This window comes from Trachymyrmex septentrionalis, unplaced genomic scaffold (assembly GCF_001594115.1).
Source record: "Trachymyrmex septentrionalis isolate Tsep2-gDNA-1 unplaced genomic scaffold, Tsep1.0 scaffold127, whole genome shotgun sequence".
Classification (NCBI taxonomy): Eukaryota; Metazoa; Arthropoda; class Insecta; order Hymenoptera; family Formicidae; genus Trachymyrmex; species Trachymyrmex septentrionalis.
The window spans coordinates 1,151,609-1,163,753 of NW_017304406.1; the positions used below are offsets into that span (position 1 = coordinate 1,151,609).

Here is a 12,145-nt window from a genome sequence, read left to right on the forward strand (position 1 = left end):
CCTCTCCTCTCGGTGCACGCGCGATAAAGCGAGAGGCCGCGTGGCAGTCAAATACAACAGAGGGAGAGGCGACAGGCGCGGCGATATAGGAGCGAGCGAGCGAGAGAGAGAGAGAGAGAGAGAGAGAGGCGCGGCGGCGAACGTGATAGAAGGAGAAGAGAGAAGAGGAGAGCGAGCTGCTCGCTCGCTCGGCAGTCGGTTCCCACGGCTGCGCAGCATACCTCCACCTTCTCTCGCCTCTCTTTTCCCTTCTTCACCGCCGTCAGCCAGAACAGCCCGGACACACCGAACCCCGAACCCCGCTTCGTCGTTCTTCTTCTCGAGCCCGCGTATGCTCCTCTTTCGATCTCTCTCACTCTCTTTCTCCTCGTTGTCGCTTCTCGCTTCTACTCGCGCGCAGACTGTCCTCTCTATCCACCGATTCGCCTCCTCTTCTCGTCCCGCCTTCCTTTCTCTCTTTCTCTGTCGACTCGCGTTTCTTCACGTACAACAGGACGTAGCTGCAATCTCGGAGCGCGGGCGCGTATATATGTATGTATGTGTATGTATGTGTGTGTATATATATATATATACGCGCGTATTAATCATCGCGGAAGACGGTCGCGTAGAGGAAAGAGGAGAGAGAATACGGTCTACATGTAAATGCAGCGTCTTCGGCGGCAGGGTGTCGTCGCTCGTTATCCGCGGTTTCCTCTTCCTCCTTTCAACGCGAAGGCGGCCGCGAAAATTTCACCCACCGTCCTCGTAGCCGTCGCGGAAACGGCGTTACCTAATCCCGAGAACGTTCGTCGCTATGCGCCGGGTGGCACGTTCAGGAATGAGAGAACGCGATAAAAATAGACGAGTCACGGAAGGACACCGCGATAGGCTCTCGTTGCGACTTGCGACAGTCGTGGCGATGCAGCCAATTTTAACGTTTAAAATGAAAAATCGAATACGCGAACGCGAGAACTATGAAAAGTATCACGCGACGGCAGAGTCGAAGTCTCTCTCTTGAAAGTTGTAGTTTCAGGAACGAAATAAACAGTGTATTACTTGTAAAGCTCCGTATTTCGAAATTAGAGAAATTGAGGAGGCTATGCGAACATTTGAAAAAGTAACACTGGATAATTACTCGTAAGTAGAAGCAACATGAATGGCTCCCGCTCCTGTTCCTTCCTCATTCGCCATAATGCGAACAAAAGTCACGCTTTCACGGGCCATCCTTAATGCGAAGCGATGCGGCCTGTTTTATTAATGCACGCTTCGATCGGGCCCGGCCATTGAAGTTTCCAACTTTCGACTCGTATTGTAATCGATTACGAATTGTTGCGCGGAAAAGTTGCATTGTTGAATGTGGAAAAAAGAAATAAAGCGTCAAGATTCTTCTTTTAGTAAAGAGAGAAAAATAAACGTGGCGCCTTCTTTCGAATTTTCTAAGAATACGATCGTTGTAATTATCATGTAATATAAAAATATATTTTAAGAATTAACCGGGGCGGTTGAAACGAAACTTGCAACGCGCGGATGGAGTCGATAATAACAGCCACGAAATCGTTCGTGTCGAGCGACAGTAGATCGCCCAAGGGACGAGCAGTTAGTTAGTCAGTCAGTCAGTCAGTCAGTCGATAAGGTTCACCCACGCGCGTGCATCAGCTGATGTGTACCTGCCCGACGTGGCCACGTGACGAAGAACCAGAAGAAAAGACGAGGGCGGATACACACTCTTTCGTGCCATATTTTCGCTTTAACGACGTTGTAGAGGAAAAAGCAAAGGTTGCCGAAGAAACAGTGACTGTGTGTAAAGCGGCGGCGACTACAATGAGATTTTAAGGCGTAAAAGCTTTCAAGCCTTAAGAAATTACAACCAATCACAGTCGAATGCGAGGAGAACAATCGGCTACGACTGGTCAATCTCTTATGGCTTAAAACTTCAGTCTTTTACGCCTTAAAATCTCATTGTAGACGTCGCTTGAACAGCGATGTTTCTGTAACAGAAGTTTTAATTGAATTTTAACATAGACTTCCCGCAATTTAGTAAACAAAGATCTCGCGCGACGAAAGAGTCTTTCATCGTGCGAGCTGATTCATTAATATCTGAAATAATTGAATTTCTATCGACTAAAGTAGAAATTGTAGAGCGTGTCAGAAAACGTGTCTCTTGGGTGTCTGGGAAAGGAAATGAATTAAGAAGCGCTTCTGCGTAAACGACGCCTCCGAGCGACGTCGTAACAAGAATCTGCGAGATGAGACCGGAAGTACATCGGGGGGGGGGGGGGGGGAGTGACGCACCAGCCGTTATACTCGATGCTTTTACATTCTTGCAGAGTAAATTCGAACCTGGACTCGATTGCAGCGAAAGGGAACTCGCCGGGTGGTACCGTTACAAACAACGTATTGCTTCTATCGCTATTCATGGGAAATTCGTTTTACTGTTACAAATCCTTTTTTTTTTTTATATTAATCTATATTGATTAAATATATATTGTTTGAAAATACTAAAGTCGTACAGTTTAAAGTCGACTACTAGATGTGAAGTTTCATTTACATAAACATTGTCGAAGAGTCTACATTAACGACAATACACGTGGCAAATGTACATATGAACGAGAAACGGGTCCGACTTTCGCTACAAGAAAGTCGTTCGTTTCGGGAGAAGGCTTCGAATCGAAATAAAACTCTATCGAAACGCGTAATAGGTCCTAAGTTCCGCAGTTCGTGACACGCACGCGAAAAGGAAGAGAGAAGGAGGAAGAAAGGAAGGAAGGAAACCGCACGCAGACGTAGAAATTAACCCGCCGATAGGGAAAGAGGTCGATCGCGTGCGAGTCTCGCAAGCTCGCACGCGCGACGGAACTAAAAATACGCATCGGCGGAATTTCGGGAACCGAGCGTCGCCGTCGCCGTCGCCGTCGCCGCTCCTCCTTCTTCCACCGCGTCCACGTAATTCGTGCTAAAACGCCGAGCATAATCACATCGCGATACGCCGAATCATCTAGCCGCCACCCCCTGTACACGTAGCCATTCGTTTCGTTTGTTCATTCGACCTTTCGCCGCTCGTGCCTTCGTCTGGGACGCGAATCACGCAGCCTTTTCGGCCGTGGGACCCACGGGTTCGTTCGCTTGCTAAGCCGCCTTGGTTTCGGGCCCCACCTTTCCTCTCCCCTCCTCCTGCAGCGCGATTCCCATCACTTTCGCGGCCTCCTCGTCCTCTGCCTCTCGCTGTCTTCCTCCTCCTCGAGTCTCGGTCTCGCAATCGCGTTCCACGAAAACGCATTTGAAGAATGCTTACGACGCTACCCTACTGTATCCCCCCCTCCCCTCCCCCCCCCCCCCGTTATAATTTCGGCAATATTGTGTATTACGAAAATAATTCATGTTAATTACATTACGTATATTATAAGCTGATCTCCAGCGGAGATCACCGATAGATCCGTCCGTTACTCTTCTTCCTTGTAAAAATCGAATACTCGGCAGCAGATATAATCGAATTTTAATTAAGGGCAGGAACATAAGAATCTTGCGTTATTAAATAAAAAATTAACCAATCAAAGTCCTTCATTTCCTTCCCCTCCGCGATATATAAAAGATTTCGATTGACTTTCTTATATACTTCTTCGTGCATCGTGCGTTAACGCCAAAGGTTCCGCGTACAACTCCGGTTTGAAATCCGTTATTTCCCGTCGATCTCTAAACGCGATTTCCTTTTGACTATTCTCGTTAATTAATGCCGGCGATACGAGATGTCTCGGCAGCCAAGCGTACCTCAACGTATCCCTCCAACGTCAATGCCTACCTTACGATATAATGCGTGAGATTTATCGCGGAAGGAAGTTGCAGCGATCGGCTAAAAATAGAACGGCACGACGCGACGGCGGAATTCCCAGGCGACATAACGAAAGCGGGAAAAGAACGGAGCGGGCAAATGAGCGCGCGCGCGCGTGCGTGCTATTAGCGCGAGTGCGCGCGGAAAATCGCATAGCGCTGTATCGCAGCGCGCCGGTGCGCTCACTCGCGAGAGAAGCGTGCGCAACGATCGAGCACAGTAGCCGCACTGTCGCTAGTCGCCTCGTGCTGTTTTAATAAGGCGGCTCGTGTACACGAATGTAAAGCCAATTAAGGCGCGCGCATAAGAGACCGCGGCACGCACGCACGCACGCACGCATAAGAGATTGCAGCGTCTGCGAAGGTTACGATTACGTATCCAGACGACGCACGCCGCCGAATGACATGCCACAGGCATTCCTCAAGGCGTCCATCGAGAAATAATTTGTGGTGTTTAAAAAAAAAAAAAAATACAATTTCCTTCTTTGACGAGAATGCCGATTCGCATTCAACGAGTGGTTGTTTTTTTTTTTTTTTCATTTCTGTGTAATATATTAGATTTATTCGTAAAAAGAATTGTATGAAGGATAATTTTAGATCAGTGTGAAACATTTATTTTTGATAAATCTCAAAGCTCATTGTCAATTTCGTCTATTGCTAATAAATCTGTCTGTTGTAATAATGAAAACAAAATTGCTTTTTCGACAAGAATGTCGATTCGAATTTTTCTTTTTTAATTTCTGTGTAATGCGTTGAATTGTTACTAAAAGGAATTGTAAAGGATAATTTGAGGTCAGTGAAATGTTTATTTTTAATAAAAATCACAAAGCTCATTCTCAGTTTCATTCGATTCGTACTGCTAATGAACCTGTTGGTTCTAAATGATGGAAAGGTCGTTAATTCGCGCATCTCGATCGCATACCGCACGGAAGTGATTTACGCGCATTGCATGTAACTGTTATTTATAGTAGCTATTTTATCGGCTCTCGTTCGTACAACTCAACTGAGTCGCGAGTCAATTTACTAATTGCAAACTCGGCCGTAATCAGTCGCGGCAACAACGAGTTAATTCACTTTTTCATCGTCCTTCGTTATACCGTATGGCGTAGAAACGCGAACACGTAACAAACTGTTTATGCAACTCTTATTTTTTTTTTTATCATTTACCATTAAATTAAAAAGTAAAACAAGTAAAGCAAGTCGTTAATATGTAAGAATATGCATGGATATATATATATATATATATGTATATATGAATTAATCAAATCATTACTCGCTGATAAGCACGCGCGATTTAAAGTTGAACATATTACAGTATCTCTCATCGTGTGTACTTCACTCTTCAATTCTCTTCATGTAAAGCTGATCTTGCGGTACGGGATTTAAAATATAGTCGAAACTCGGCTCTCTCTCTCTCTCTCGGTGTTTGAAAGCTACGAAAATAAATCGAGCACTCCAAATAGCGATTGCGGCTTACGTCGGTTTCGAGCTATTTCGCCGACACGCCAAGCGGAGTCTGCGATATCCGGCACGAGCGGCCAGAAATCGGTCAGGACCCGCCGAAAGTTCTCCGCGCGGAACTGTTAACCGTACCTTCCGAGAATCCGAGACTGCTACCGAAACGTTCGTTTGATGCCGCTACATCAAAGCAGATGCCGTGTAGAGCATCGGCAACTGCTCCCGGAATAATTTCGACTTTCGACACATCGGTGCATCGCGGCCGCGATAATCCTATCGGTCGTCGGGCTGCGGGTTCAACCGGTGGTGGTAAATGTCGAAGACACGCACGTGCCCGTACCCATCCGGGTACAGACGGGAAAGAGAAAGAGAAAGTGTATTCGTTTCGCCTTCGGCTCAAGTCCTCTGCCAAATAGACGCTAGACACAACCGGTCTGTCAGATTCACGATGTTTCATTGTAAATATATTCTGGAAGGAAAGTTAAATGTTTTTTTTTTTTTTCAAAAAATGTAAATTTGTCGTGGTATTTATTATATCTTTTGGACATAAAAAGGAAAAGTTGAGACAAAAAAAAAATAAACAAATATAAATTAAAAAAGCAAACAGTGCGAATAAGAGGAAAAGATGGAGATCAAGAAAAACAGTCGATGTGTGTGTGTGTGTGTGAGCGAGAGAGAGAGAAGGGCTCGTTAGAGGCAGGAGGGGCGCCATATGGGTTAGTAAATTTAACTCTGCTCACGAGAAAGCTACGGAGAGCGGGAGAAGAGAGTAAGAGAGAGAGAGAGAGAGAGAGAGAGAGAGAAAGAGCGAAGACACGAGTACGTGGGAAGTATGCAGAGGCGCAAAAGGCCCCGGCCATCTGCTGTGTCGGCGCGGCGGCCCTGCAAGAACGGCGGTCTCATAGTCAGAACTACAGTCAGAAACGCGCGTGCACCGATACGAGAGGATCGACGTGCGCCGAAAGATGCTGTACACTGGCGTGTAACACACGTCAGTGACCTAAATGCACATCAACCTGTTTATGGAAACGCGAGGAAAATTTATGGAAAAAAATTAATAATACGTGCTGCTTATAAATTACAAGCATACGGACTTACACAACAGTAAGATTGTTTTGAAGCCTTGTGAATTAAATAAATATTTCATGAATCGTATAAATCTCAATACATCGTATAAATCTCATTACATCGCACACATCTTGAAAATCTTTATATAATTTCGTCATATAACGAATAAAAATCATGTGACAAACGTCCTTCCCCGTCGTTATCGATAACATCGATTTCTTAACACTTTTTTTTCTGAGTATATAAAGTGTAAAATAAATTGCAAATGTCTTTGACATGGAAATATTTATTTGCCGTTTCATTCAATTTTTATCGATTATCTATGAACTTTTTTTCCTCGCGAACACTCTCCGCTTTTCAATTTCGGCGCCTGTGACAGCCAGAAAACATCGTTCGGAACAGCAAGCAGCATCAACGACGGTAGGAGGGAAAGACAAGTGCTACTCGTCCTCTCTCCTTTGTTGTTCTCCCTTTTTCTCCGTTTCTCTGCGGCATCTGCCTTTTTTCCCTCCCCCCTTTCGACCCATCCATCCCGCTATCTATCTCGCTCTTTCATTTTAGTTGCACCGACGCGACGGCTGCGTGCGCATGCACGCGTGCAAGCGACGTCGGTGCAGCACGCGTCGTACGTGCCACGCAAACGCAACCCCTATATACACGCGCTCTCTACTACTGTGTTTTTCTTCCTCCCTCTCTCCCGTTCCTTCGACACAATCAACCTGTCCGTATACGCCACAGCGATCTCGTTGCAATGTGCGCGCGCGAAAGTAGGAAGGGAAAAAGCAGATGCGAGAGAGTGCGTCGATCGCCGCACGTTTGCAGCGGCCGGCCGCCGAGGCGTGTTGCGCGCACGCGAAAGAATTAAAGAATGTGTGGCTGGAGAAAAAGCACCAGCCAGTCTCTCCCCCTTTTCGTTAATTGCGCGCGTCAAGCGAGGCAGAAATCAAAGTCGGTGAGAACGAGAACAACCAACCGCCTCTCTACACCGCCGACCTGTTGCAAATGCAGCGCGACCGGCGACGCGTGCAACGCGTCTCCCTCGACTATACACGACGCACACGCACTTCCCATACGTATCGCGCGCCCATCGAAATTATTTCCATCGTTATGACGAACAGCCGTGTTCGAGTTGTAAACACTGCACGCAAACGTATTTTAAATCCACTCGTTTATCTGAAAATTCATACCGTCTACGATGGCTATTTCTTTCTCATTTTTTTAGGAACACCTAGACTTTTTCACGGCAAATCGTGATTAATTATTCCACATAACGGTACATTGTGCCTCTAATATTGCAATCTCGACATGTATGACATGACCTTCAGAAGTTTACAAAACGAACAGGTTTTCAGTCTCTCGCATGCGAAATTTATCGCAAACGATTTCCGTACAAATTGGTCGATTATGCGAGACGAGAGAGAGAGAGAGAGAGAAAAAGCAGGAAGATTGAATAATTGTGTTTTCTATTTTATGCGAGATAGCATCGCGACGTATTACAAAGGGCGGTGACTTCGACTTTGTCCACGCGTTAACTCCATCTCACGCGAATATAATCTCCTCGCGATCACCGCACGCGAATTCCGCGTGTTTCTTATCTTCGTCTTCTTCCGGTGTTTACTGGAAACGAGTTAGATAATTCGCGCGCACTTGTTCGATTAGCATCCGTGACGTTAAACGGACGGATAAAAACATTGTTCTTTTCCACGCACTCGAGTTTGCACTGCGTCGTTTTCACATCTTCACGGTCTGATTTCGGTGTATCCGCTTAAAAATTGTTCCATTTATTAGATTAGAAACGTGCCGTATCGATTACGAAAACAATGCGCGTACTGTTTTATATAATAAAAATCATTACGAAAAATTATTTATAATTGCTAAAAAAAAGTTTGCACTACTAACGATTGAAAGAAATCTCTGGAAGTTGTCCTTTAATTGTATAACGCATCAGAGATATTTAGCTAGTGTGGACATTTGCAGAGAAATGTGGTGTATGATGTTGCGTAAGCGACAGTTTTTCATTCTTTTTGTAACTGTACGTTTTATAAGTTGTACACCGCCGCCGGTGCGACGTTATATAGGACATACTGTACTTGTTATCTATCACCACACGATCGTCAACATTTCTTACTTCCCACATCGAAACGTTTATGCTAATCGAAGGCTCCGGCAAAAAAATTTCCAGCGCATGCACGACTCTCGTAAGTCATCGTGCATCAACGTGCATCGTCTCTCTCTCTCATGAGAGTTTAATAATTCGATAATGATATTGAATGTTGGACTTATCTTATACGAAGGATGCTCGATGTTAATGTTAGATATGCAAGTTGTTTTGCCACAGTTTATATATATCAGCCATAAAAAGTTTAATATACTTCTGAATAAAATATTTATTGGATTATCAGAATAATGTTTTGTCATCCTCTTAATTTTGCATGCATCAAACATCATTTTAAATTAATTTCCTTATCCTTCCGTTGGTAACTGAAATTTCGAGGTTATAACGGAAGCTTTATTTACTAAACATTCCGAGTAATTCTAAAACAAATGTCAAAATAATAAACGCGCAATGTAAGTAATAAACATAAAATCTATAATCTAGAATTTAGACTTACCGGCCATGTGAACTCGAACGGGAACCGGATGGGGTTGGTGAAGCTCGGCAAAGCGACGTTCGTGCTGAGATTAATTCTGTTCTCGCCGAGAATGGGCGTTACAACGTCGCCGTAGGTGCACGGCGACGTCGTGTCGATCTTCACCTGGTACTGCTTCAGGCATACCCGAAACCTCGTCTTACAGACCCCCGAGCACTCGCCGGTCTTGGACGCGCTGCCGGAACAGCATTTGCCCAGATTGTCCTTGCCGAACTCGTTCACGAAGGACTTTAGCCTCAGCTCAAACACCCCAGAGGCGTTCACCTGTAAAACACGAGGCGTTTTACCACTTCAACAGATTTGCGCACACGCAAATCAGTGCTCCTCGTTATTTCGGCGTTGATCGATACACGAAATTTTCCAAAGCTAACGACGAGCTAAAACCATGAATGGATCTCAAAGGCCGAAATTGATTTTAAATTGATTATTAAGAAAATGTCGGCAAATTTATTTTCTTATTTACGAGTGATGAAAGTTCATAGTATTATACATTGAAAATTGAAGAATTATTACAATAATTTGCACAAAATAATATGAATAATGAAAAAATAACAAAATTTGCAAACAATAAGATACATGGCTTGTCAAATTTTTGATTATAACACATATAAATCGGGAATATTGGAAATCACGAAAATATTGTTCTTCGTGAGAGGGGGGAGGGGAGGGGGCCGTCGAATATGACAGAGCACTCCGACAGTCGTTTTAATAGCTGTAACGCGTGCAAGCGTAAAGTGTTTTTAATAACGGTAGTTTCGGTCCACAGTTGGCGACGAATCATGAGACACACGAGAAAAGAAGCTGGCATCAAACGGAGCTCTCTCTTTCTCCTCATCCACGAGACGGGAGATGTCTTGTACCCCATGATGTGAAACGCCGCAGGAGCACGTGTGCGCTCACGTTTTTGCGAACGCGTGTCACGCACGTCTCCCAGGAGGAGAGAAGCCGGGTTTCGATACAACAAAAACCACGCATTTCTTTCTCTCTCTCTCTCGTTCGTTGCAAGAGACGTATATCCCAAGGGACATACCGTTCATCGCCACGCTTCACCATTATAATCGAATTACGAAAATACGCCACGATTTACCGCAGATCCGACGATTTTGGTTTTTGTCCGCGTCAAATAAAGTTGAGCCTAGTTTATTTAGTCGTCTCCCTTCCCCCTGTCTTTAGAACGTTTACGATCACTAAATTTTCCAGCGTTCAAAACGACTATTATTATAATATTTCTAATCTTGAAATTTTTATTATATTTCAAGCGCAAAAATGCGCGTCTCGTTCGTACTCATTTTAATACAGATATTTATTTTGCCGAGGGTAAAGAAGAGAGGGTTGAAAATTTTTCTTCTCTGCTACTTAACGAATTACCAGAGCGCTATTATTAAAGCCGACGGATATTCCTTTTTGAAACATGTGGATGCAAACCGTCTGCAAAAAGAGGCCGGCCGACCGAGCTCGTAAATGCATCAACGCTCTAGTTGGCTCGCGAAGCGAGTGCTTATAACGATATTATCGAGTAGAAGAGACCCGGCACTCGAAGTGCAAAGCGAAAAACGGCGGAGTCGATTAGCGGCTTTTTCGGCGACGTAAAATTATTGCCCGGTGATTAACTACCAGCGCCACTCATCACGTCGTTGCCGAGCCGCGATCCTTTGCCTCGTCCCGATCCAACGCGAGATACAGCCTTTATATTTGCATCGTCATTATCCAATATAAAAATATATATACACGTGTAATAAAGAAATAATTGCTGAAGGAGAAAAAAAAGCACAGCCAAGGTTTAACGATTCCCCTTCGACACGTCAATATCGTCGTGATACGCCGAGCAAATAGTGCCAACGTCAGATACATATTTTTCCTATTCTGGTCCGTCGCGACGCCAAGTCCGACGCTGTGTCCGCAGACACGATGATCGGTGTGTGCGCGTCTGTGTTTTATATATATATACACGAGCGCGCACACGAATGCGCTTCTGAACGAAGCTTCCCACGAGATATTGTATAGCCGAGAGCGAACGGTAAGTTCTTTAGCGAGGTCCGAACGACGAGCTCGCGGCATTAGATTTCCTTTATCGAACTCCCAGTCTCGCGCTCGCGTATTTCGCACGCATCGATTACGCGCGTCATTGGCAACAACGTCATTTGTCATCGGGAAGTGGAGTAAGCGGCACAATCATATAAGCGTAGCAGATAGCAGGTTCCGTCAGCTGACATCCAGACGAAAAATTCTTTCGTACGTATTATTTTTCACGTACACTTCATATTGTACGTTAGTCGTGATCGACAAAGATCCCGTCACGTCGCAGGAGTTCGGAAAGAAATAAGTTACTCTACACGACCTCGTGAGATAAAAATAAAACGTTCATTCGCGGACTGTACCGCGAAGATACCGAACAACAACTCCTCGCCGCATCAGTATTTAAAAGAAAGAAAAAAAAAAAAAAAGAATGAATAATGCATCTACATTGATATACGTACGATTTGCCTCGCGTTGTTCAAATGCGGCCTACCTGATTCCCCTGGCTTTATTTACTTAAACATAAACGTCGTGTACGATGTCGAGACAAGCGCCCTTAGCGAGATAAGAACGATCCTTTGTTGCCAATCACTATCGCGCGTTGCGTTTGAAGCGGGACACTCGATGCAATTGCATGTACTCGTCGGGATCCGTCCCGTTAGTTCGCATCTCGCGAAAGTAAATGATTAAAAACAAATAAGCCGTACGCATCACACATACACACACACACACGTGCGCGCTCACACACAGGGTTGTACCAAACGTATAACGCACTCACACATACCTCACACGCACCTCGGCGCTGCCCTCACGATGAGGAATCTCATTTTTGGCGCGCTGGAAAGTTATTCTGGGAACGGAGAATGGCCGCCACGCGTATTTACGGATACACACGGCACCGACGATGCGTTTCGTCACACACAAAACGATTTTCGCCGTCCGGGCCACCCTTCAGACGTCTTTGAGGCGTGTCTCCTTGAGGAAGCGACAATCGCGACACCCGACGCACACCTCGCCGTCGCACCGGACAACAAAGGGCTCTACGTCACTCGTCAACGATCGGTAGGATTTTTGCAAAGATCTTCCGCGGAAGATCGAAAATAGGTGAGAGAGAGAGAGAGAGAGAGAGAGAGAGAGAGAGAGAGAGA

General features: G+C 45.1%; 1 protein-coding gene across 1 annotated transcript in view; it reads right to left on the reverse strand.

Moving 5' to 3' along the window:
• Nucleotides 1-12,145, reverse strand: part of LOC108756486 (neurogenic locus protein delta-like) — a 43,633-nt gene that overhangs the window by 27,640 nt on the left and 3,848 nt on the right. The window contains exon 2 of the mRNA XM_018500345.1: nucleotides 8,943-9,245. Coding sequence (XP_018355847.1) covers nucleotides 8,943-9,245 — 303 coding nt within the window. The remainder of the gene's footprint in view (nucleotides 1-8,942; nucleotides 9,246-12,145) is intronic.